Source organism: Malus domestica, chromosome 03 (assembly GCF_042453785.1).
Source record: "Malus domestica chromosome 03, GDT2T_hap1".
In the NCBI taxonomy this organism is placed as follows: domain Eukaryota; kingdom Viridiplantae; phylum Streptophyta; class Magnoliopsida; order Rosales; family Rosaceae; genus Malus; species Malus domestica.
In genome coordinates, this window is record NC_091663.1 from 6863072 (window position 1) to 6890475 (window position 27404).

At 38.7% G+C, this 27404-nt stretch overlaps 2 protein-coding genes and 1 long non-coding RNA gene across 3 annotated transcripts; 2 read left to right on the plus strand and 1 right to left on the minus strand.

Annotated features, from left to right (window-relative positions):
• Positions 1–346: 346 nt before the first annotated feature.
• On the plus strand, positions 347–1330 carry LOC103419433 (copper transporter 6-like). Its single transcript, XM_008357539.4, has one exon. It carries the CDS (start codon positions 438–440, stop codon positions 909–911), a length of 474 nt encoding a protein of 157 aa, XP_008355761.1. The 5' UTR covers positions 347–437; the 3' UTR covers positions 912–1330.
• Positions 1331–20499: 19169 nt separating this feature from the next.
• Positions 20500–24319, minus strand: LOC103448529 (uncharacterized). The gene is made up of 5 exons (XM_008387794.4): positions 23788–24319; positions 23375–23671; positions 22746–23097; positions 21306–21416; positions 20500–21041 (listed from the first exon to the last, which is right to left on the minus strand). Exons 1-5 carry the CDS (start codon positions 24070–24072, stop codon positions 20929–20931), a joined length of 1158 nt encoding a protein of 385 aa, XP_008386016.1. The 5' UTR covers positions 24073–24319; the 3' UTR covers positions 20500–20928.
• Positions 24320–25121: 802 nt separating this feature from the next.
• Positions 25122–26028, plus strand: LOC139194180 (uncharacterized). The gene is made up of 2 exons (XR_011578949.1): positions 25122–25575; positions 25890–26028. It is a non-coding gene; the product is annotated as an uncharacterized lncRNA (long non-coding RNA).
• Positions 26029–27404: the final 1376 nt, after the last annotated feature.

Sequence of the window (27404 nt, forward strand, 5' to 3'; positions counted from 1 at the left end):
GGCTTAGCACACTCACCCACCCCTTAGCCTCATAATGGACTAATAATAATGTAGCTTAAATTTGTTTTTGGCGATAGTCGAACTTAAAACCCTTACTTACGAGTGAAGAGACCGTAGTACTAAGTGGTGTGTACAATTTTTTTAAATAATGGTTTTTAATTTTTTAATTTTTTATTTTTTATTTTTTTTTGTCATTCAATCACTTGTATAATTTCCTATGGTTGCACTGTAACTTACCAAAATGCTAATTTCCCAGTTCAGTTTTAACCTTTGTACGACATATTACGAGCCCCGATGTACTATCAGAGACTCATCAGATACCCAAACAACGTATAAATACCCGAAGTAAATGCAAAGGATAGCGCCCTCACTCATCTTAACACCCCAACAGAAGCAAAATTTAGAGAGAGAAGCAAATCCCAGAGAGAGAGATAGAGATGGAAGGGATGGATCATGGCCATGGCATGGGTGGTATGGCACCACCACCACCATCATCCATGACGAACGGTACGACGATGCACCATACGATGATGATGCACATGACCTTCTTTTGGGGCACAAAGGCGGAAGTACTCTTCTCCAAATGGCCAGGCACAAACACCGGCATGTATTACGTATCCTTATTCTTTGTCTTTGCCCTAGCTGTCCTCGTCGAGTGGCTCTCCCACTGCCGTCTGATCAGACCCAGCGCAAGCGACGTCATTTCTGGACTGGCACAGACTTTTTTGCATGCAATTAGGGTTGGGTTGGCTTATTTGGTGATGTTGGCCGTCATGTCGTTTAATGCGGGGGTGTTTCTTGTGGCGGTGGCTGGGCATACTGTTGGGTTCTTGCTTTTTGGGAGTAGGGTTTTTAAGAAGAAGCCGGATGTTGATGAAAAGGGTTCTGATCTTCCTCCAATGAGATGTTGATTATATGTAAATTTTAAATTTTATTTATGGAATTAATTAGGACATTCTGGGTTTTTAGTTTGGTGAAGCATCTAATGCTCAGATGGCTGAGGCGGTGGCGGTAAGGGATGCGCTATGGGGCTGCAGGAGAGATGGATTTACAAAGGTAATTATGCTCAGGAGGTTGTTCGTATGATTAATAGAAGAATGGTTTTTGATGCGCAAACTGGAAGGTATTTTGCACGATACATGGAATCTGTGGAGTATGTGTTTTTTTCATCGAGAAACCAACAGAGCAGCGCACATTGTTGCAACTTTCATGCAATCTGTAGCGGGAATTTTTATTTGGGATTGTATTAGTTTCGATTTTGTTTTTAATATTCTTGTTGAGTATCTGAACTTATCAATTAGATTTGATTGAATAAAATCTGTCATTTAAATTTGATTGAATAAAATCTATCATTTAAAAATAAAATAAAAATTCATTGTCAGGTTCAGATTTTTTCGCAGAATCATCTCTATTTTTTTGTCAAAGAATCTGAAAAGGGTATTAAATATTTCCTCAAGTTAGGTTTTATATGTGTGGTTGTGAAGTGGGAGGTTGATCTTTTCCAGTCATCTGCCCAGAAACAGCAAGTCAAGTCATGCATCAATTAATGATCCAACTTCATTAGCTGTGTTTTTAATTTTATTTTGTATGAGAAATAAAAATAAGAATTAAGATTTTAAAATTGTATCAATTGGTTGTTAAATTTTAATTTTTTCATATTATAGTATAAGTTTTTATAATTGTATCAATTTATACTTTTTATTTACGAATTATTTGAACTTTCATTAAATGGAGGGTAAATTTCGAAATCCGCTCTCAATCTTACACTTTTCAAATCAGTTCACCTCTCATGCAAGTCCAGACTTAATTCCAAAAGTTATATTACACTACACAAAGGGCTTCGGTCTTGGTCCAACTCAATACACAATTATACATAATTTCCCCCAATAATCATAACAAAAGTTAAGCATTCTTGTATGCAACTGGCCTTTCCCTATTTCTTTGCTTTCTAGAACCACGTAGCTTGTCTTTTGTCCTGATTTTTGTTTTACATCGAAATGACAGACTCTAAACTTGTTATATAGCATCTAAGAGAAGCTGTAAAATTATTAAAATTTTATTTTAAAAAGTCAATTCTAAAAATCTCATCTCCAACATACAAGTGTTTCTATCAAACAAATACCCTTTAAGTTTACAAAGCAACTGCTCATAAGTTAAATATAAAAAACTTAATAAAATTGAAGGATGGACCCGTAAGCCAAGGAGAAAAGGAAGATAGAAGGTGGTTTTAGAAAATGAGTAAATTGAGTTTTCTTTTTGAAATGATTGATATAAATATTCAAAATTTGTTAAAATAAAAAGTGTTGTTCGAGATAAAAAAAATCAAAGAGACTAGTTAAAGTAGTTATTTGATACTCTTCACCCACTAAAATATCAAAAATTTAACAATACTGTTGGAGATGCTTTTAGGATTCATGGGCTAACGTTTCTTTCTATGTGGGCTTTGCTTAATAATGCAGCAATAGGTCTGGGCATATTTGTTTTCTTTATTTTCCTCGCCTCTCTCTAATGTTGGGCCTATCGTTCGGCTGCCGTCTAGGATTGGGGGAAGACCGGAAAAACATGCAGAGAACTGATCCTCCAACTAAAGACCATCAAGTCCAAAAACTCAAAATCCGAATGACTGGGAAAAAGTTCGATCGTTCCAACTTATGGTAGGCTGAAAGTTTGGTGCCGTGACATAATACAAGGGCGTTGTTAAGTACTGAAAATATATTATTATGCACTCTAAACAATTAGATTTGGTTGCAAGAATGATTGACAACGTATTGTTTATGTATTGAAGACATAACATTGATGCAACGATAATATAATAACGACATAATAAACGTTCATCATTTTTGCAACCAAATATCAAAAACAGATTATTCATTCTAATTGTTCAAAATATAAAGAGAAATTTGCATTAAAAAAAAAAGAGTGTAGAATGACTTCAAAGTGTCAATGGATAAACATAAAGTAATGCTTTTCTATCATGAAGTGTTGAACAGAGATGGACTCGAAGAAAGACGATCTCAAATGAGGAGGGATAATGGCGGAGATAAAATATATCGAAGGCTTATCATAATTGTCATTATTATTCATTTCCATTATTAAGTAACTAGGTTACTTACATGCATGATTCAAACAGCATGATAATGTAACATGATTTTCTTATCCATATGGTAACTTGAAGGACTAATGCCTTATCAAACATTTGTTGTTTTTCTTTTTTCAAATATTTTCTTTCTATATCAAACATTTGTGTCATTGAAGTGTGGTTGGTGTGCGTTCAAAGGGGTCATTTTTGTGATTGTCATAATTTGAATTTTTTAATTTAAATTTTAATTAAAAATAAATCAAAATTACTTCAAAAGAAGTTAACCGAAAAAAAAATAAAGCTAACACTGTTGCCTGACAAATTTTTTTTGGCCTAAATTGTACACTAGTGGATTGAAATACTTTTAAAATGATTGAAAACGTTTTTAGTAAAAGTGTTTTTGGACTACAAAAGCACTTGAAGTACATTTTGGAAGAAGCACCAATTATGTGAACAAAGTTGAAGTTCTACCATAAAATCAATTTCTTATAAGCATACGCAACGTCCCTCCTTTCCTCGATGTGGGATTGATACTCTTGACATTATGTGCTTCTAGCAAGACACTTTTAAGTGCTTATCCAAGACACTTCAAGTGCTACTAATTCAAAATTTACTTGCCTAGACATTATGTGTTTCTTGCAAGACACTTTAAGTACTTATCCAAGACACTTCAAGTGCTGATTCAGAATTACTTGCATTTTTACTAAAATAATTAGTTCCAAAAGCACTTTTGGTGAAAGTGTTTTTGGGTTCTAAAAGCACTTAAAGTGAATTTTAGAAGAGACACAAGTTATGTACTTCTTGTAGGACACTTCACGTGCTTATCCAGGATTCACTTCTATTTTTACTAAAAATTAGTTCCAAAATCGTTTTCAGTCATTTTAAAAGCACTTCCAAACACGCCTAAAAGCTACTTTAGGTCCAGATTCCAAATTTTGAAAAGCTTAAATATTTGGCTCCAAAATTTAGACCTCATACATTTGAGATGGTCTTATAAGCATAACTAATATATGTTGCATTCGGGTTTTTCCGTTGTTTAATGAATAGGCGTGGGAACCAAATATATATACGTTCTTGAACTCTTTCTAGAAGAGCTTCCCACCCGTGAGCATAAACTAGATAGAGAGCTCCAAAAGCTATTCAAGGACAAACTAAACTCCTAAATTATGAAGAAACCAATGCTTGAAATTAAACAAGCATCAGTTACCCCACATGAAGAAAGCAGAATTGGCACTGGGATTTATTAAAATGCATCCTTTTACATCACAAGTAGGGGTTCGCACAAGTAGTTGCATCAACCAATCAATGGCATCCTGCTGTACCTCCATTATATCAAACAATTCAAACTTATTGTTTATTCAAATATAAACAAGGGGATGATATTCTTGAATCTGTATTTGTTTTGTCCTAAATGTTAGTACCGATATGTATTATATTGAACTAATATATTTAAATGTTAGTACCGAAATGTATGTACTGAAATGTATTATATTAAATTAATTATTTATGTATCTAAATGTGTATACCGAAATGTATGCACCAAAGTGTTAGTACCGAAAAATATTATATTGAATTAATGTACCTTGTTGATGCACAAAATCAGTGAGGACTTTAGTACAACAAAAAGTGTTAAGTTTGTGATCTTTGCTAGATTGCTCTGGTCACTAGTGTGGATAAGTATGTAAATGGATGGAGACAGGGAAGCAAACACAAGATGTACGTGGTTCACCCAGATTGGCTACGTCCACGGAATAGAGTAGTTCTCATTAATTGTGAAGGGCTTACACAAGTACATAGGTTCAAGCTCTCCTTTAGTGAGTACTGGTAAATGATTTAGTACAAATGACATTAGGAAATATTGTGAGAGAATGATCTCTATTTATAGAAAAGAGTTTCTAGTTTCATTCTGACATTGACACTTGTCGTGTTGTGATTGACTTCTGATGTTGACACGTGTCGCGTTATGATTGGCTTCTGATGTCGACACGTGTCACGCTGTGATTGGCCTTCTAGTTGGAAGGAAACTCTTCTAGGTCCTTGACGGTATAACGTTGACCGGTGCTCAGTAGTTTCGGGATTGGTCAAGCATGATACAAACAGTGCTCCCCTAAGTTCCCAAGTGAGGGAAACTCCTCGGTTGGGGACTTGCAAGATCCAAGCCATTGAGTAATCACGAAACTTCTAAGTACCGAAGTGTGGTATCATTTTCACTTGCCTTATCTGTCTCATATGTAAATGTGGCATCTTCTCTGGAAGTACTTTTCCTCCATCAAGGGGTGGTATCTTTAACCGATGAAGATGCACAAGGTAATGTATCAATTTCACTTGAAGCTTACTTATAGTTTCAGGCTTGGTCAAGTGCGATATAAACCCTATAGTAGGAGTCCCCCAAGTCGCCGAGTTAGGAGGTTTGCCGAAGAAGGCAATAGATAAGGTAAGCAATCAGACTTCCAAGCAAGCAACCTGGATCGGAGGTTCGACTTCGGCTTTCGATTGATTGTTCTCCTTCTCCTTGTGTCGTAAACAGCAACAAGGATAAGGAGAAGCAAATGGAGAAGATATGATATGAGATACTTTTTCTTTTGAAGAAGTAACTTTCCACAGGCTTATTCTTGAACTGGGCTGGAGGGTTTTCTGGTTTCCTCCGGAGTATAAGGCTGACTCAAGAATTTGAGGGTCAAAACAAGTCTATCAAATTCAGAGTACGTTCGATCCTGATGATATGGGATACTTTTGCTGTTGAGAAAGTAGTGGATGTATCGACACGTGTTCTGTTACGCTTGTCTCCACATGCTTTCTTGTATTCTTCTTACTTGCCTTATCTGTTCCTTAGGCGGATGTGGTATCTTCTTTGGAAGCATAAGATGTTGAAGATGAGTACTCGAGAACAATGCCAGGTAAGTAATCAGGCAAAGGGTTCCAAGCAGTCAATTCCTGACTGGAAACTTGATTCCAAGTGCTAACTGATTGCTCTCTTTCTCCTCGTCTTGCAGGTAAGAACAAGGCTAAAGGAAAAGACAGGGAAAAAGCATGATATGGGATACTCTTGCTTTTAACCCTGATGATATGAGATACTCTTGCTCTGGTGTGGCTTGTTTGCAGAGGTATTATCGGAGGGAAAAGAAGTTGAGTATTTCGAGAAACTCTGTTGAGATTACCCTCTCAAATGTGAAGAAAAGTTGAGCATTTTTTTTATTTGCAGGTCTGCCTGGTTGTGGAGGATGAAAGTCGACATATATATGAGTCTCCCTAACAACAATTAGTAGTGATATTCATTTACCCTTCTTAGTCATAGTAATGTAGTTGGAGCTGCAAGTTTCACGTGTTTTAACTTTGTCAGAGCACTTTGAAAAAGTGTTTTGTGGTATCTGGAAAGCTGATGTTGCGTGTGAAGATTGCAAACAAGCTTTATCCAAGGAAATCTGGCTCTCGAAGTTCAGAGAGCGGTGCCTCTTCGGTTTTCGAACAAGCAATCCTGTCGGGGATCTGGCTCTCGAGATTCAGAGAACGGTGCCTCTTCAATTTTTGAGAAAGCAATCATGTTGGGAGTCTGACTCTTGAGATTCGGAGAGCAGTGTCTCTTCGATTTTTGAGAAAGTAATCCTGTTGGGAATCTAGCTTTCGAGATTCGAAGGGCGGTGCCTCTTCGATTTTTGAGCAAGTAATCCTGTTGGGAGTTTGGCTCTCGAGGTTCGGAGAGCGGTGCCTCTTCAATTTTTGAGCAAGCAATCTTGTTGGGAGTGTTTTCTCAAATGTGAGTAAAGGTTGGGCATTTTTGCCAGTCTGCCTTGCCACAGAGCACAGAGGTTGACACACATTGGGACTTTCTAGTTATCAAGCAGTGGTGCTGTTCCTTTACCCTTGTCGGTAATAGTAGGGTAGCTAACCTTCAAAATTTATGTGTCTAAACTTTGTCAGAGATCTTTGGCAAAGTTATCCGTGGTACACGAGGAGCTGATATTGCGTGTGGAAAGTGGTGCCTCTTCGAAATCCGAAGAGTGGTACCTCTTCGATTTTTGAACCAACGACCATGTTGCCCTTTCTTTTATAAGGGCACCAATTGTGTGCAAGAAGTACATTCAGAGAGTTATTGCTTGTAGAAATTTTCCCCTTACTTCAGAGATTTATTGCACCTCATTTCTCCTTCATCATTTCTGAGAATGTCTAGCCCATCCGACCGTCGTTTTGACTTGAACTTTGGTGAAGAGGCAGCCATGCCTTCTCAAGACAACATATGGCGCTCATCATTCTTATCCCCTACAGGTCTTCTTACCATTGGGGACTCTGTGATGAAGAATGATATAACCGCAGCGGTGGTGGCTAGGAACCTTCTTACTCCCAAAGATAACAAACTATTTTCCAAACAGTCTGATGAGTTGGCTGTTAAGGATTTTCTAGCTCTCAGTGTTCAGTGTGCAGGTTCTGTGTCTAATATGGCCCAACGCCTATTTACTCGAACCCGCCAAGTTGAATCATTGGCGGCTGAAGTGATAAGTCTCAAACAGGAGATCAAAGGGCTCAAACATGAGAATAAACAGTTGCACAGGCTCGCACATAACTATGATACAAACATGAAGAGGAAGCTCGACCAGCTGCAGGAATCTGATGGTCAGATTTTACTTGATCATTAGAGGTTTGTGGGTTTGTTCTAAATGCATTTATTGCCTTCGTTTTCTGGGGCTGTACCACATAATGAAGCTGCAAATGATCAACCTTCGGTGCCTCATCCTTCTGGGGTTCTGCCCAATACTGAGGCTCCGAATAATCACCCTCCGGTGCCTCCTCTTTCTGGGGCTCTGCCGACCGCTGAGACTTCTCCTGAGCAACCTTTATGAAGGCTCCCTCTTGTTTGTTTATTTTGATTCATGTATATGTACATATTTGTAACTTATCAGAGATATCAATATACAAGGTTTGCTTCATTTCAACGTATTGTGTTAAATACACCTAGGCCTTATTCACTAAGTTCTTTGAATTTTTCCTTTTGTTGAAGCTTGTATGTTGAAGCTTTGTGAGTGAAGCATGTACGTTAAGGTAGTGCTCCCTTAATTTCCCGAGTGAGGAAAACTTCTCGGTTGAAGACTTGAAAAAATCCAAGTCACTGAGTAGTCGTGAAACTTCCGAGTATCAAGGTGCAGTAGCATATGGTAAGAGTCCCCCAAGTCTCCGGTTAAGGGAGTTGACGAATGAGGTGTCTTGCTAGTAGCCAAGTTTCCAAAGTAACAAAATTTCACCATTTTCCTTTCTAAGTGGTAGCCCTAAACTCTTCCTTCATATATATTTGTTATGAAAGTTGTTAGGCCTAAAGAATATGAGGCCTAGACAATTTTTTTTTTTTTGAATTTTTGAATTTTCGAATTTCTGAATTTTCGAAAATATATATATATATATATATATTAAGATAGTGTGAAGTTTTGAGGTTGAAGCTTTGTTGGGTACCATGAATTGATTTTGTTTCACACTATCCTGATCAAGATAGTGTGAAGTTTTGTGTTGAAGCTTTGTAGGTGAAGCTTTTGTGTTGAAGCTTTGTAGGTGAAGCTTTTGTGGTGGGTGAAGCTTTTGTTGGTGAAGCTTTTATGGGTGAAGTTTTTGTGGGTGAAGCTTTTGTGGTAGGGGAAGCTTTTGTGGGTGAAGCTTTTGTGGTAGGGGAAGCTTTTGTGGGTGAAGCTTTTGTAGGAGAAGCTTTTGTGGTAGGGGAAGCTTTTGTGGTGGGGGAAGCTTTTGTTGGTGAAGCTTTTGTTGGTGAAGCTTTTATGGGTGAAGCTTTTGTGGTGGGGGAAGCTTTTGTTGGTGAAGCTTTTGTTGGTGAAGCTTTTGTGGGTGAAGCTTTTGTAGTGGAGGAAGCTTTTGTTGGTTAAGCTTTTATGGGTGAAGCTTTTGTGGTGGGGGGAGCTTTTGTGGGTGAAGTTTTTGTGGTGGGGGAAGCTTTTGTTGGTGAAGCTTTTATGGGTGAAGCTTTTGTAGGTGGGTGAAGCTTTTGTCGGTGAAGCTTTTATGGGTGAAGCTTTTGTAGGCGAGGCTTTTGTGGTGGGTGAAGCTTTTGTGGGTCAATCTTTAGTGAGTGAAGCTTTTGTGGGTGAAGCTTTTGTTGGTGAAGCTTTTGTTGGTGAAGCTTTTATGGGTAAAACTTTTGTAGGTGAAGCTATTGTGAGTGAAGCTTTGTGGGTGAAGCTTTTGTAGGTGACGCTTTGGAGTTGAAGCTTTGTAGGTGAAGCTTTGGTGGGTGAAGCTTTGTTGGTGAAGCTTTTGTTGGTGAAGCTTTTGTAGGTGAAGCTTTAGAGTTGAAGCTTTGTAGGTGAAGCTTTTGTTGGTGAAGCTTTTATGGTGGGTGAAGCTTTTGTAGGTGAAGTTTTTGTTGGTGAAGCTTTTATGGGTGAAGCTTTTGTAGGTGAAGCTTTTGTGGGTGAAGCTTTGGAGTTGAAACTTTGTAAGTGAAGCTTTGGAGTTAAAGTTTTTGTTGGGTACCATGAATTGATTTTGCTTCACACTATCTTGATCAAGATAGTGTGAAACTTTTGAGAATTTGTAGTTGTCCTCCATTGATGAAGCTTTTGTTGGTAAAGCTTTTGTGGTGAAGTTTTGTTGGGTACTATGAATTGATTTTGGTTCACACTATCTTGATCAAGATAGTGTGAAGCTTTTGAGAATTCGTAGTTGTCCTCATTGATGAAGCTTTTGTGGTGAAGCTTTGTTGAATTTCCCAATTTTTTTTTCTTTTTTTTTGGGGAAAATTAGAAATTTGAAAATGTGGGAGAGACAACATATACAAATTTTACTTCCACACTGTTGAGCAAGAGATTGTGATGCAAGCCACACCTTGTAGTAGTCGAAGGTTTGGATGAACCATATAAATTGAATTTGCTTCAAACAGTCTTGATCAAGAGTGTGTGAAGCTTTTCACGAGTTGTAATTGCCCTTCATTGATGAAGCTTTTGTTGGCACCATAAATTGGTTTTGCTTCACACTGTCTTGATCAAAAGTGTGTGAAACGTTTGAGAATTGTTGTTGAACTCCTTTGATGAGGCTTTTGTTGGCACCATAAATTGGTTTTGCTTCACAATGTCTTGATTAAGAGTGTGTAAAGCTTTTGAGAATTGTGGTTACCCTCCATTGATGAAGCTCTTGTTGGCACCATAAATTGGTTTTGTTTCACACTGTCTTGATCAAGAGTGTGTGAAGCTTTTGAGAATTATGGTTGCCCTCCTTTGATGAAGCTCTTGTTGGCACCATAAATTGGTTTTGCTTCACACTGTCTGTGTGAAGCTTTTGAGAATTGTGGTTGCCCTTTATTGATGAAGTTCTTGTTGGCACCATAAATTGGTTTTGCTTCACACTGTCTTAATCAAGAGTGTGTGCAGCTTTTGAGAATTGTGGCTACCCTCCATTGATGAAGCTCTTGTTAGCATCATAAATTGGTTTTGCTTCACACTGTCTTGATCAATAGTGTGTGAAGCTTTTGAGAAGCCTTTCATTGATGAAGCTCTTGTTGGCACCATAAATTGGTTTTGATTCACACTGCCTTGATCAAGAGTGTGTGAAGCTTTTGAGAATTATGGTTACCCTCCATTGATGAAGCTCTTATTGGCACCATAAATTGGTTTTACTTCACACTGTCTTGATCAAGAATGTGTGAAGCTGTTGAGAATTATGGTTGCCCTCCATTGATGAAGCTCTTGTTGGCACCATAAATTGGTTTTGCTTCACACTGTCTTGATCAAGAGTGTGTGAAACTTTTGAGAATTGTGGTTGAACTCCTTTGATAAAGCTCTTGTTGGCACCATAAATTGGTTTTGCTTCACACTGTCTTGATCAAAAGTATGTGAAGCTTTCTACGAGTTGTAGTGTTTGAATTGTTACAGAGGGGAAATGTCTGAAGCAGATGCAAGAGGGTTGAATAGCTTGATCTTCGTATGCCATGCATTGAAGTTGTTGTTGGCTTGCAATAAGACTTTGTTTGTGACTATAACTCTTGTTGGGCATAAGTGTTCCCCTAGTTGAGTTATTAAGCTTGAGGGTTTTTGATTATTTGTGAATGCTAGGAGTTCATATGTACAAGTTGTACTACTCGTCTTCTGGTAGGTGGAATGAATGGTGAGTTGCTTTCATCACTTGGTTGGTGGTACGAATGTGAGTTCCTTCATCACCTTTCATCACATTTCATCACCTGGTTGGTGGCACGAGGATGAGTTCCTTCTTCACTTGGTTGGTGGCATGAATGGCAAGTTGCCAAATGATATTAAAGTACGGGTTGCACATTTCATCACCTAGTTGGTGGCATGAAGGAGAGTACGGGTTGTACATTTCATCACCTAGTTGGTGGCATGAAGAAGAGTACAGGTTGTACATTTCATCACCTGGTTAGTGGCATGAAGATGAGTTCCTTCTTCACCTGGTTGGTGGCATGAGTGGCAAGTTGCCAAATGATATTAGAGTACGCATTGTACATTTCATCACCTGGTTGGTGGCATGAAGGAGAGTACGGGTTGTACATTTCATCACCTAGTTGGTGGCATGAAAATGAGTTTCTTCTTTACATTTCATCACTTGGTTGGTGAGAATAAGGGCAAGGTGTCTAGGCACATTGTAGCAAGTGTCGAATGACACAAAGCATGTTGAACCCTTTCAAAGCACAGTTGGCTTATGTATGAATGTGTTAGAATGTATGATTGAACGAATATACTATGAAGTTGTTCGCTTATTTGTATAGTATTGTTGACATATACTTAGACTTTGTTTCATGTTAGAAGCATTCATGTTAAAGCTTTGAACCCGAGTGTTTCATTGCTAGGAATGTAAGAGGATTAGGTCTGAGTTGTCTAAATCACCTTTTTATTGAATTCATGCTAAATAGTCTTTGTTACATAGGATGCTGAACGGCTGAAGCTTAACACTTGTACAATGTGAGTTTACTTGTAATAGTACTTCAAGTGATCAGCATTCCATGGATGGCCAAAAGTCTTGCCATCGGAGCTTCTAAGCTTGTAGGAGCCAGGGACTGATGCCAACAACTTCAAACGGTTCATCCCAGTTTGGACTAAGTGTTCCTTCACTCGGGACTCTGTCGCAAAGTAATATTTTCTTCAATGCCTAGTCCCTCACTTTGAAAGAACGAGGTTTGACTCTTGAGTCATAATAGTTGGAGATGCACTGCTTGTAGGCGACATTCCTCAAGTGAGCCTGGTTTCTGTGTTTCTCGACTAGATCTAAGTTGAGGGTAAGTTGTTTGTCATTTTCTCTTTGCACGTAGTTCTGGACTCGGAACGTTGCTTGCTCAAGCTCAACTAGGACAACTGCCTCTGTACCAAAGGCAAGTGAGAATGAGGTTTCTCCTGTTGATGTCTGATACGAATTGCGGTATGACCAAAGATCTTGGGGTACAAATTATGGCTAACAACCTTTAGCCTTGTCTAAGCTGGTTTTCAAAGTTCGCTTGATTATTTTGGTGATGGCTTTAACTTGTCCATTAGACTGGGGATGAGCTGGGGAGGCAAAACATAAGTTGATGTTGAACTTAAAGCAAAACATCCTGAACTTATTGTTGTCAAACTGTCGCCCATTGTTAGTGACTATCGTGTTGGGAATGCCGAATCTACAAAGGATGTTCTTTCATACGAAGTCTTTTATTTTTACCTCAGTAATGGTTGCCAAAGGTTCTACTTCAGCCCACTTTGTGAAGTAGTCAACTGCAACGATTGCATAGCGGACCTTACCCTTCCTTGCAGGCATTGGGCCAATCAAATCAAGTTCCCATTGGGCGAAGGGCCAAGGGTGTGAGCGGCTTGGGAAGGGAGTAAGGAATAATTGTGTAGCGTTTACACTTATCACATGAGCGAGATATTCTGATGGCATCTTGGTAAAGTGTTGGCCAGTAATATCCTTGGCGAAAAGCCTTGTGTGCTAGGGATCGAGATCCAGCATGATCTCCGCAGACTCCTTTATGTATTTCCCGAAGGACAATTTCCTCCTCTGTGGGCGTAAGGCATCTTAGGTATGGTAGGTTAAAACCCCGCTTGTAGAGTTGATCATTAATGAAGTAACGGGTAGCCTTGTATCGAATCTACTTAGCTTGGACTTTGTCATTTGGAAGGGTGCCATAAGCAAGGAATCTATAAATCGGGGTAATCCAACTATCCCCATGTTGTAAGTTGCACACTTCCACAGCCATGGTGCTTGGTGCTGCCAACAATTTGACCTGAATTTTTCTCCCAATCTTGTCTTCCACCGCTGAGGCGAGGCGAGCCAAAGCATCTGCATGACTATGTTTCCGCTCGAGGAATTTGGGTGATATGGTAGTGGAAGTGCTAGAGCAACAATTGTATTTGTGCCAGATATGCTGCCATGGAACTATCCTTAGCGTCAAAGTTGTTGGTGACCTGGTTAACCACCAATTGGGAGTCACTGAAGATATCAATTCGTTTAACCTCAAGGTGTTTGGCCAAACGTAAGCCTGCTATGAGGGCTTCATATTCGGACTCATTGTTCGATGCCTTGAATTTGAAACGAAGAGCATACTTCATCGCCACTTTGTTAGGGATCGTAAGGACTAGTCCTGCTCCACAACCCTGTCGGTTGAATGAGCCATTAACATATAGATTCCATGTTGGGGCTGTTGGATCTATTTTTTGAGCTTCCGATGGTAATGAAACCACTTCTTTATGCGTAGAAACAATGTCAATAGGATATATGAAGTCGGCGATGAAGTCTACCACTGCTTGGCCCTTCTTAGCTGGCTTCGGTTGGTATGAAATGTCAAACTCACCCAATGTTATCGCCCATTTGCCCGGAAGTGTCAGGACTTTGGAGTATCTATCGAAGATAATAGTTAGTAAGCACGATGATGGAGTGTACTTGGAAGTAAGGGCGAAATTTTCGAGCAGACATGACCAATGCTAGAGCCAATTTCTCAATGTTGGAGTATCGTGTCTCCGTATCTTGTAAGGCCTTGCTAGCGTAGTAGACAGATTGTTCGACATTACCATCCTTTCGAATAAGAACGGAACTTACTGCTGAAGCCAATACCGACAAATAGATAATGAGAGTGTCACCAACCTCAAGTTTGGAGAGCAGAGAGACTTTACTCATGTAGTTTTTGAGGTTCTTGAATGCCTCAGCACATTCATCAGTCCATGTAATGTACTTCTTACTTCCTTTAAATGCTTTGAAGAAAGGAGCACATCTGTCTGTGGCCTTAGAGATGAACCTAGTTAAGGCTGCCACCTTGCCAGTAAGGCTCTGGATGTCTTTTGAAGTTACCAGTTCCTTCATGTCGAGGATTGCTTTGATCTTCTCTGGATTAGCCTCAATGCCTCGTTGGCTTATCATGAAACCTAAGAATTTGCCAGAGCCTACGCCTAAGGCACATTTGTTGACGTTCAACCTCATTCGATACCTCTTCAGAATGGTGAAAGTTTCAGATAGGTTGGTGATGTGTTGGTCAGCATGTTTACCCTTAACTAGCATATCATCAACGTAAACTTCCATTCTCTTCCCAATCTGTTTGGCGAACATTGAATTGACCAGTCTCTGGTAAGTCGCTCCTGCATTCTTTAAGCCGAAGGGCATGACTTTATAGCACTATAGTCCCCTGTCAGTAGTGAAGGCTATGTGTTCTTGGTCCGAAGGGTTCATGAGGATTTGGTTGTATCCTGAGTAAGCATCTATGAAGCTCAGGAGTTCACACCCTGCCGTAGAGTTTATAAGTCTGTCTATGAGGGGAAAAGGAAAGCTATCTTTCGGGCATCCTTTATTTAAGTCGGTGTAATCGACACACATTCTCCACAAGACATTTTGGAGCATGAGACTTTCCTTGGTCGGATTCTTCTTAACAAGGATAACATTTGCTACCCACGTTGGATAATTGACTTTGCAAACGAAGCCTATGCCTTTGAGTTTTTCAACTTCTGCCTTCATTGCCTCATACCGTTCAACGTAATAAGATCTTTGCTTCTGTCTCACTAGCTTGGTCTTGGGGTCAATACTTAAGCGATGACAGATGATATCGGGAGAGATGTCTGGCATGTCCTCATATGACAAGGCGAAGACCTCAGTGTTCTCTTGTAAAAAAAAAGATCAAAGCCAACCGAATGGGTAGTGACAAGGTGGTGTCAATCTTCACCATGCGATCTGGATAATCTTTTGAGATAAAGACCTTCTCCAACTCTTCAGCGGGTTGTGCTTGCTGGGTAAAAGAGTCATCTCGAGGATCGTCGGGTTGACTATTGCCACCGTGAAGATCCAAGTTGGCTTCGTCTGGGCTGATCTTTGTCATGTATAGAAAGGGTTTCCTTGGGCACATGCAGGTGATGTTGCTTGATCGAAGTGTTGTAACATGATCGTGCACTAAGTTGATCTCCTCTGATGTAACCATTGCCATAGGGGGTTGGAAATTTCATCAACAACATATGTGTGAATACCATGGCCTTGAGATCATTGATACATATGTGTCCAAAGATGACATTGTATGCCGTTAGACAATCAACCACCAGGAAGTTAGTGGTAATGGTAGCTGTGTAAGGGCCTGTACCAATGGTGAAAGGTAAGTGTATGCTCCCCAAAGGTTGCACGATATCATTAGAGAAGCTTATCAAAGGGGAAATCGAGCGATCGAGCAAGTGTTCAATTACATTAAGTGGCCTGAAAGCTTCAGCAAACATGATATTAACCGAAGCCCCCGTGTCTACCAGGATTCATCGTAATTCAAAGTTGGCTATATGAGCTTCCACGATCAGTAGGTCGTTGTGAGGGTAAATGATACCTCTTTCTTCCTCAGGGTAGAAACATATTAGATCCCAGTTAGGCTTTTGATACTTACCTCCCCTGATGTCTTCCACGTGAAACACTTGGTGGCTAGACCTTAAAGCTCGTTCACTATTTTTCATGACCCTGTTGGAAGATTTAGATATGCGTGTGCCACCACTTATGGAATATATTACATTCATCTGGCATTGGTTACGGTTACTTCTTGGAGGGTGAAGGAGGAATTGATCAATTTTTCCTCCACGTGCCAAAGCTTCAATATGATCACGAAGGGTGATACACTTCTCGCCGTCATGGCCGTTATGCTCGTGGTAGCAGCAAAACGTGTTCGTGTTCTTCGTGGGCTTGTAATCCGGGTGCCTCGGCTTTGGCTTCGGTATCAAGTGTGTTATGCTGGGGTAAATGGCCACGCATGTGGCATTCAAAAGTGTGTATGCCCCATACCTCAAGGTAGGGGATGTCCTGACGCGTGCTTAACTCACTGTGTTGACTGACTGGGGTCGGGGATTATCATGGCGATACCCTTGGTTATCGCGGTAATGTCCTTTACTCATTTTACTAAAATGAGACCGGTGAGGATGGAAATCTTTCCTTTTGCCCTGAGATTGATATGTCTGTTGACTTGGCAAAGTATTAAGTAAGGTAGGGGGAGGCACCGTTGCCGTTTGGAAGGTCGAGGTCTTCTCATTTGGTTGGATCTGGCTTCCACTCCCTACTTGCTAATAAAAGGTGGCTGTTAGGGGTTTCCCTTGATATGTCCTTGCCTCGGCGGAGGCATGGTTGTAAGCATGTGCCATCACCTCAGAGTAAGTCTTCCAAGTGTTGGCATTGATCATGTACTTGAAGAAACAATCACGTAGGCCTACCATGAAGGTCTTGAGGGCGGTCTTGTCATCTGCCTCAGCGCAGCGAGAATACTCATGGCTGAAGCGGCCACCATACATACGTAATGACTCATCCGGCTTCTGGTGAATAGTGTATAAGTCATCTGCAGAGTGCAAGCGATCGGTCTGGAAAATGTGTTGAGAAACAAACAGCTTCCTCAATTCCTTAAATTAGTCTACTGTCTCAGGTGGAAGACGACAATACCAGTTTAGAGCTCGGCCAAAGAGGATGGAGGGGAAGAGAAGACATCGTTCTTCATCAGTGTGCATCCGGTATGCCATGGTGGACTCAAAGAGGTTAAGGTATTCAATCGGGTCCTCATTTCCAGTATAGAGTTGCAAGCCAAGCTTCTTCTTTGTCTTTGCTTAGAGGAGGTGTCGAGGATCCTCCTTGTAAGAAAGCCGGGCCTAGGTTGGTTCGAATCAGGTATCTCAACTTGTCGTTTGGCCTTCAACTTATTTACTTCCTTAAGGAGCTGTAGGACAAGAGGGTCCTGAGTGGAGTTATGTACCACTGGAGCTTTCTTTTGTAAATCTCCATCTCCTCTTGGAAGTATGAAGGTTTGATCAAGAGCATGTGATTTTTCCTTAGACTCGCCGTACTGACTTCCAAGGTATGTCTGTCGTAACATCTATGAGTCCCATATTCCTTCGTGTTTCTCTAGGACTTGTTGCCCCTTCCCTAAATTGGTAGTCAACTTGGGACATAGGAGGGGACCGAGTCTTTTAGAGACCCTTGGGTCATTGATCTTCGAGTTTACATGGATGGGATTGTCTCGACGTTGCTTTAGGAAATCTCGACAGTCGCGAAAGACGGCTTTCGATCCTTCCACTCCTTCAGTAAGGAGGTGTCTTCCTCCACTTCTCCTGCTTTGGGTCAAAGCAACTGGGTTGAGAGAACTCTCATGTTGATCAATGTTCTGATGATTAGCTCACTCCTCATCAGGGATACCCATGTCGAATGAATGTGACCTTCCGTGTTGGGAGGCACCCAGATGATGGTTGATGTCCATTGGGGTAACGAGCTCGCGTGTTTGAGTACACCTAGTTTCATGGAACGTCTCAAAGAGCTTCTCATACTGCTCCTGGAGGACCTTATTCTTCATTGTTATCTTGTTCTGAGCTTCTAACTCATCGACTTTAGCTTGAAGATCAACCCTCTTTCCTTCCTTCTTTCGTTGCCTCGCACCAAGTGCAAGAGGGGTGTCATTCTGCGTGTTGTGGCTTCCTTCGCTCCCCATGTTGGAGAGGGATGCCTAGTCAAAAGAAAGTGTACGAATGGTGGAAACCAGCTTGACAAAGCTGAAGAGAGTGGGAATAAGTGTCGTTCCCACAGACGGCGCCAAATGTTGATGCACAAAATCAGTGAGGACTTTGGTACAACAGAAAGTGTTAAATTTGTGACCTTCGCTAGATTGCTCCGGTCACTAGTGTGGATAAGTATTTACATGGATAGAGATAGGGAAGCAAACACAAGATGTACGTGGTTCATCCAGATTGGCTACGTCCACGGAGTAGAGGAGTTCTCATTAATTGTGAAGGGCTTACACAAGTACATAGGTTCAAGCTCTCCTTTAGTGAGTACTAGTGAATGATTTAGTACAAATGACATTAGGAAATATTGTGAGAGAATGATCTCTATTTATAGAAGAGAGTTTCTAGTTTCATTCTGACATTGACATGTGTCGTGTTGTGATTGGCTTCTAATGTTGACACGTAACGCGCTATGATTGGCTTCTAATGTCAACATGTGTCGCGCTGTGATTGGCCTCCTAGTTGGAAGGAAACTCTTCTGGGTCCTTGAGGGCATAATGTTGACTGGTGCTCAGTAGTTTCGGGATTGGTCAAGTATGGTACAAACATACCTAAATATTTGTATCGAAATGTATGTACCGATATGTGTGTACCTAAATCTATGCACCGAAATGTATAATATTGAATTTAATATACCTAAATGAAGAAGACAATATACATTGAAATATACTGTATAACAAATATTAGTTTATCTAAATGTTTACAACAAAATATATTACGATAATGAAATGAAAATTAATACATTAAAATTAGGAAGAAAAAGAGAAATAATTAAAAAATCAAAATGTAATTAATAAAGGGAGTTTTAATGAAACACTTCCCGTATTGCTTACTTTTAACGAAAAATACATTTTTACTCTAAAAAGTCACTTCTGGTACAATTCACTTATAACACATTTTTGTCATTTTGATTAAACCTCAAAGTTTTTAAGTCATTTTCATTAATTTTCCTATTAATAAATGAGGTTATTAATGTATCAATGGACTAAAATTATATTTTGATCTTACTCATGGTTTTAGTCTAAAAGTCATATTTGCCAAGGATTAAAATGAAGTTTTCTATTTATTTTATGAGTAAATTGTACAAATGGTCCCTCAACTTTAATCAAATTGGAGCAATGGTCCCTCAACTAAAAATCCATTACCATTGGTCCCTCAACTTATCAAAATGTGTAGCTATAGTCCTTTTCATCAATTTTGTCAAAATTTTGTCAAAATAAGCTATGTTGGAATGACCATTTATATAATTCGGGTCCCTCAACTCATCAAAGTGTATAATTATGGTTTTTTTCGTCAACTATGTCAAAAAATTTGTCAAAACGAGTTATATTGTAAGGACCATTGCTACAATTGGATTAAAGTTAAAGGACCATTTCTCCACTTGAATTAAAGTTCAGGGACCAATGGTAATGGATTTTTAGTTGAGGGACCATAGCTGCACGTTTTGATAAGTTGAGGGACCAAAGGTAATGGATTTTTAGTTGAGGGACCATTGCTCCAATTGAGTTAAAGTTAAGGGACCATAACTACAATTTACTCTTATTTTATTTTTGGCCTAAATTGTACACTTATGGATTGAAGTACTTTTAAAATGATTGAAAACGCTTTTAGTAAAAGTGTTTTTGGGCTAAGTACATTTTGGAAAAAGCACCAATTATGTGAACAAAGTTGAGGTTCCACCATAAGAACTTGAAGTTCATTAGTTTTCCTTAAAATGAATTGGTAATATGAGAAGTGGCTCAATTTCTTATAAGCTTGCCCCTCATTTCCTCGATGTGGGGTTGATACTCTTGACATTATGTGCTTCTTGCAAGACACTTTTTAAGTGCTTATCCAAGATATTTCAAGTGCTAATTCAAAATTTACTTGCCTAGACATTATGTGCTTCTTGCAAGACACTTCAAGTACTTATCCAAGACACTTCAAGTGCTGATTCAGAATTACTTGCACTTTTACTAAAATAATTAGTTCCAAAAGCACTTTTGGTGAAAGTGTTTTTGGGTTCTAAAAGCACTTAAAGTGTATTTTGGTAGAGACACAAGTTATGTACTTCTTGTAGGACACTTCACGTGCTTATCCAGGATTCACTTTCATTTTTAATAAGCATTAGTTCCGAAAGCGCTTTCAGTCATTTTAAAAGCATTTCCAAACATGCCTAAAAACTACTTTAGGTCCAGATTCCAAATTTTGAAAAGCTTAAATATTTGGCTCCAAAATTTAGACCTCATACCTTCGAAATGGCCTTACAAGCATAACTAATATCTGTTGCATTCAGGTTTTTCCGTTGTTTAATGAATGGGCATTGGAACCAAATATATACGTTCTTGAATTTTTTCTAGAAGAGCTTCCCACCCGTAAGCATGAACCAGATAGAGAGCTCCAAAAGCTATTCAAGGACAAACTAAACGCCTAAATTATGAAGAAACCAATGCTTGAAATTAAACAAGCATCAGTTACCCCACATGAAGAAAGCAGAATTGGCACTGGGATTTATTAAAATGCATCCTTTTACATCACAAGTAGGGGTTCGCACAAGTAGTTGCATCAACCAATCAATGGCATCCTGCTGTACCTCCATTATATCAAACAATTCAAACTTATTGTTTATTCAAATATAAACAAGGGGATGATATTCTTGAATCTGTATTTGTTTTGTCCTAATATACATATCTTAAGATTCCTCTTTACTATACTCTTGAATCTGTATCTCAATTATATCCAACTGACCGACTTCTTCTGTCTGTATCATTTTCCTCTTTATTCTTTTCTTGGACTTTTTCTTCTTTTCTAAGAACAAAATGCCAAAACACACCACCATGTTTGAGAGCGATAGATTGACAATACTACTGGTGGTGATTAATATTTAGGCATTGCATATAGCCAAGCCGCACGTCAATACGTCCATTCTTGAGGCAGACCCATCTCCTTTTGGTTCGTGCACGGCACCGGCCGCGACTGATGTTTATTAGTTGAATGCATGTCTGCCCTACCACCCTTCAAATCATCTTAACCAAAAAAAGAAAAACAAGTTAGAGAGTAAGCCCAAAATTCATGAACAAACAAACTTACATATATATAGCAAAGTTTGTGCATATTTGTTTGAGATATTTTACGTGCGTTGTTATGTTATTGGATCGTCAATCTGAATCTTTTATTTAAATGACGATTCTGTTTAATTAACGACTTAGATTGACAAGATAACATACCACAAACTTTTATTCATGTAAAACCAAATAGTAATACAGATAGATGTTCGTTGATATATGTACCATTTTGTGTAGAGAAACCAGAAGCATTAGGTCGAGGTAGGTCGCCAACTCTGTCAAAGTGAACTTTCAAGGCGTGCACTACCTTTGCGGGTATAAGAACCGGGGAACATCCTATACGTTGACAATAAAAACAGCCGAAATTTTAGTTTAGAAAGATTGTGATAGTATTAGGTGATCAAATTGAAGTTCCACCATAAAATCAATTGGTAATATAGAGAGTATCCCAAGATCATATAAGCACATAGCAAACTTTGTCCCTCACCGATATAGGACAACTCTCAACATTAGGTTCTTCCAATAATTAAGCAGTTAATGACAATTTACAACATGATAATATAACATGTAACAATTTGAGAAGAACCCAATTCAATATTATAAAAAAATAAATAAATAAATAAATAAATCCCTTTTTGGGTGTTCTAATGATAAGGAGACGTTTCCGGATTAGTTGTTTTATTTATCTCTTAAACTCTACTTAAGAAATTAACAATAAACCAAAGAGAGATAGAGTTTGCCAAAAGACCATACCCCAATCAATTAGTGGACGATACATAAAGATTCCTTTTGTTTACCAAAAAAATAAGATTCCTTTTTACACCAGTCATTAGCTAAAACAAATTTGGCCACTACCTAATTTAGATTGGGAGCTAAAAGGAATCTTCAGAATAAATAACAGCTCAGCCCAATTTGGGATCGGGGACTAAAAGAATATAATTTAGAATAAAGTACTCCCAACTCGATTTGCTTCTTTTATGAGTTAGAAATTTAAATATATTTTGTACAGATAACGAGTTTGATGGGTGATAGATATAATAAATTTAAATTAAAATTGTCATTCATGAAATTTGATTTGATCATAAAACTATTCACTTACAAATAATAATTAAAAAAATCACAAAACATAATAGTAAGGGATAACTCAAATAGTTGTATTTAAGAAAGAGGAAAAGAACCTTTAATCTATGGACTAAAGAATCTTTAAATATCACAAAGCCTCTTCTCAATTTGAGACTGGGGACTAGAAAAGAATCTTTAATTTAGGATAAGGAAGCCTATTATAGATCCAAAGTCAAACACCGAAAGATGCAACACCGTAAGCAATCCGAATAATATCAATAGGAGATGGTTATCCAAATGCCTATTTTTACTTCTCGCATATTCTTAAATTTTTTTGCTATGAGATCGAATAAATTGAAAAAAGATCAATGACAAAAAATTTAAAAAATGTCTGTAGTAAAAATGAGTGTGTGAATAACACTATATTATCAATACATATCTTCTATGGGATAAGGTGATATTCCATTTCAACCCCAACCACTCCAACGACTAGGAAACCGCAAGAAGTTGCTCCCAAATAAATCAATCACATAATGCTAAAAACCCTCAAACTCTAAAGCGACACCAAATTGGCAAATCAAAGGTTTAACTAATTATATGTACCTCTTTTCTTGGGTGGCTGTGAAGTGTTACCAATAACACAAGGCAAAAATACTCCTGTCCCAGAAGATGACCCAATTTTCGTACTCGACCCGCCAAGGAAAACAGCCTTTACGCCCGGTCGTGCTTGCTGGTTCACCCATGGGTTTGAACCAGGCAATCCAAATTGTGTTGGAGACCTTGACCTTCCTCCATTAATAGACCCAATACAAGATCCTCCTTTCTTCAACTGCTGATAATTATTAGGCTCATATTGCTCATGGCAAATATTGGCTTGTCTTCCTCTATTCCCTGACGATCCTTGTTTCCTTGAAATGTGCTCTTGCTTTAGCTTATAATTACAGGCCTCAAGTTTCTGTCAAAGGTAAGACATATTTGGGTAGGGTGTATATGTATTTGTGAAGGAAGAAAATTACTTTGTTATTACTAAATCAGTAAGATATCAACGACAATGGATCATGTACAATAGATTGGCACCCGTTGCTAACTAATTAATCACTCTAGAAAACTTTTAAACGCAATAACAAGTGCACAATACATATATTATGTATATTGGTATCCAGCACCAGCGAATCGCTCGAGAAACTTATTAACAGTAAAAAAACTACCCAAAATAAGTGGTTAATTATTACCTGAAAATCTTGGCTCTGACTGGAAGCTAGATCTTGCTTTGAGCAAAATCCAACACCTGGGTCTACTTTTGTACTTGCGTTTATTCCCTGAGGATGATGTGACCCTTCGTTGGTTGTAGTTGTATCTAACTTCTCCAACTTTCTTAAAACGTCGGCGTAGGTACACCTGTTCCAGGCTTTGTCTTTGCCTGGTGTTTCTGGTGGCGTTGGTTCAAGAGATGACCCTTCAGAGCTGCCATGGCTAGACCCCAACGGTGGCCACACTGAGTACTGTGGCCAACCAACATAACCCAATAACTGAAAAAGAAGAAAACTCAAATCAATTAACCACATAATATTGTCAACAATTTGTAGACAGGTGCCAATATCGCGCATATATATATATAAGTATTGATTTTTAATTATGTGTTTACCTCTTGGTTTTTCTGAGAGCTAGTAGTATTGGTTTTGTCGTGATCATCTTGAAGCATGTAGTTAGTCATCTGGCGAGTTAATTCTGCAACGTAATCGTCGTCCCCATCAGTAGTAGTCTCTGTCCACTGATCAGATGAAACAAGTTCAGAATCCTCAAGTGCTGAAGATGAAGAAGTTGAACTCAAATCTGATGAGCCAATAAGTCCTTTGTAATTATAGTTAGCAGCTGCTTCACGAATATCCCAGGCCTTGGTATCTGGTTTGGAGCACTCAAAATCCATCATGTTAATTAAGTACTAATCCACTTTTGTTTTAATTAATTAGCAGTAACGCTAATTAACTTGAACAAAAGATGATGGAGGAGAAGAACTGATCAGGTGGATTTTATTGGAGAAGAAAGATCAAAGATCAATGTAATTATATGATCAAAAAGCACCTCCAGAAAGCTAGAATAGGGGTCAAATTGTTTGCAAAGTGAGTTTGGGTGGGACCCGGAAGCTAATTAAGTGGGTCCAGTGTCACATTGTAGCTGAATGACTTGTTTGGTGTGTTGTGTTTTATAAGAGTTAGGGTTTGGTAGTTGGACTGTTTGCCCAGCTGTGCTATACATCCTACTTCCATTCGTTACATATATTTTGCGGTGGCCTATATCCACCGAATCCACCATAAACCTAAATATCTTTAGTTATTGTGTGCTTATCATATTGCATATTCAAGTTCAGAATTTCTTCACTGTAATTTCGATAAATTAGTATAGAATACTGATCTAACCACATAATATTGTTATTATGAAATTTCTTACTTATCCATTACACATAACTATATAAATAATTTGGCAAACAATTTTTCTAATAATTCTTTTAATACGAATTTGCTTAGCGATACTGTTATCATGTTCTTATTCAGTGAACTGTTTCTTGACATTTCTTCCTTCAAAGTGATAATATCTGAAACGGATTCTCAGTGTATTTATTAACGTTGTTAGAAGTGGTTAGGGTTGGTCTTTCATTACCACCAATATATATGGTTGAGGGTTGATGTGGGTTCAGTGTTGACTGGTTCTATTATTTGGCCACCGCACCATTTCTTTTCATTGTTTTTTCCTGTGTTTTCTTCCAATTTTTCTTCTGTTGCCTGCGACGCGCACGACAAGTACGGTTCAACAATTGCATGGAACGAGAAAGGCATAGCGAATTTGGGTAGCTTGACCTTATGATTTATAAATTTAGCCCACTTCTGCTGCCTACATGAATCCGTACTTTCTAATCTTTATAATTGGCGATTATTCAATAATCCATTAGGTCATGGCTCACACTACTAAAACTTTTAGGCCCTGTTTGGCAGATCGGATAGAGGATCGGATAGGACTAATTATACGGACGCGGGTGTTTGGCGTTCACTCGTACTAAATAAGCGCCGGATTAAATTAACCGGTGTGCTTATTTAGTACGGTATACACCGGACTAATAAAACCAACCAAAAGGCCCGGATTATTAGTCGGCCCTCTCTCTCTCTCGCCTTCTCTCGGCCTTCTCTCTCTCTCTCTCTCTCTCTCTCTCTAGGCGTCGTTGTCCTCCCCCCCCCCCCGTCACCTTCTCTCACCATCGTCGTCCTCCCCGTTGACGTCGTCGTCCTCCGCTGCAACTGGGTCTTGCAAAGAAGCATGCATTCTCTTGCCCGGCATGGTGTCTGGGAAACCTCTCTTCTCAAAACGCCAACAAACTACTCTCCTTCTCTCTGTCAAACCGCCGCCAGTCCATTCCACTTGCGATGCTGCAGTGCAGGAGGTAACCTTGTCAACAAATCGTTAGTTTGTTTCGTTTGTTGCATCTTGATTTGGGTTGATGTGGATCTGATGACTCATGGTTGCTGATAGGATTTTTACTGCTTATGTGAATGCGATAAAAACCTCCTATTTTCTGGAATTACTCCAAAATTCGTCCATTTGATCCTGTTTTGCTCCAGAGGAAGTCGAAAGTCCTATATTGAAAATACAATTCAAAGTATCCAAATTCTTCCAAAATATTAACCAAAATATACTAAGATTAGGGTAAAATATATAATATAAAATATACTCATCAGTTGCTCACCAAATGTGCAGGCAGGCGGGGAAGAAGAAGGGAGAGAGAGGGAGGGCGTTTGAGGGGTTCGGCGGAGAGAACAGGGAAGAAGAAGGGATGGTTTCAGATTTTATTTTTATTTTTATAAGTTTAATTTAATTTTAAGTTTGATTTAGCCTATCCGGTATAAAACCAAACACAGTATAAATAATATGGTCATTAATCCGATACTGCACCAAACGCCCGACTAATTTAGTCAGTACTATCCGGTGGCTATTTATCATATCCGACAGAAATAGTCAGTACAGTCCGAGCTGCCAAACGAGGCGGTATATTGTATCAATTGAAGCCTTTTTATATAATTAAGTAGATCCAGCTACCAAGGTAGCCTGCCCAACCCGATAACTTTCATTGTTGGGCTCTCTCATGGTCAAAGCCTAAAGTTTTCATTGCCATTGGTGTTGTAGGAGTTTTGAGTCTCCTGTTGTCCCATCGGGAAACAACAATTTTTCAAAGGCCTTTATATAGGTCTAGTACTTTTTACTAGTAGTTTGGATTTGGACCAATTGAAATGAGGATTGAGGTTTGGATCACTAATTGTGTGACTAAGCTTGATAATTATACAATAATATTAATATAAATTAGGGAACTTTAATGAAAAGGGATTGGGCCAACAAATATTTAACCAAAAATCATCCTAAAATGTAATTTAACTAAAAGGGCTCAAAGTTTAATAAAAAAAAATCATCTAAAACTGTTGTCTACCTTTTTTTGTGCCCTTATCCTCCTCTTTCTCGTCATCATCCTTATCCTCACCCTCTTATCTGCACCACGAACAATTTATAGTGTTAGTATTTTATTCCAATCAGATCCAATAAGGACCTACGGTCCCGTTGATGTACGTACATGTTAGGCGTCTATAAATAGCTGAGATTCATAACCTTAACTTAGGTCTTTATCTTAGGTTCTTGTAATATAGGCTTAGGCATTAGGCATTCTTTCATCCAGGAAATGTACAACTGTAATATAGGCTTACCAAATCAAGGTTGAAAAAGGAAGCATTCATCGGAACAAAGTCGTCGAAACAAGTTCACAGAAGTTTAATGGCAGAAACCGGTGAAAAAGTGTCTGGAAAAAAAAAAGAACCAAAACATAACACTGTTTCTGGAAAAAGAAAAAAAAATCAGATGCAGTGTTTGTTTTGTCTGTGCACAAACAAACACTGTATCTGGAAAGACAAGAACCAAATTCCAGAAACAGTGACTTAAATTTCAAAAACAGTGACCTAGATTCAAGAAACAGTCTATGTTTTAACCTTTAATTGTTTCTTTTTTTTCATGCATCAGTTGATTATATTTAAGAAATAAGATGCTTATTTTGCTTTGAATCCAAATACAATGAATTTCACTATTTCTTTTCTAGCTTACAATTAAGAAACAGTGTGTCTATTTCATTTGGATTCAGAAACAGTGACTTAGATTTCAGAAACAGTAACTTGGATTCTAGAAACAGTAACTTAGATTCCAAAAACAGTGACTTAGATTCCATAAACAATG

Bases quoted from the DNA above. Each gene is read 5' to 3' on its own strand.
- LOC103419433 (XM_008357539.4), top strand. From the start codon at position 438: ATGGAAGGGATGGATCATGGCCATGGCATGGGTGGTATGGCACCACCA.
- LOC103448529 (XM_008387794.4), bottom strand. From the start codon at position 24,072: ATGATGGATTTTGAGTGCTCCAAACCAGATACCAAGGCCTGGGATATT. The intron at 21,417-22,745 runs GTACATATAATT...GTCAACGTATAG, and splicing joins ACAGCCACCCAAGAAAAGAG to GATGTTCCCCGGTTCTTATA. The intron at 21,042-21,305 runs GTACATATATCA...TTTTTGGTTAAG, and splicing joins TGGTTTCTCTACACAAAATG to ATGATTTGAAGGGTGGTAGG.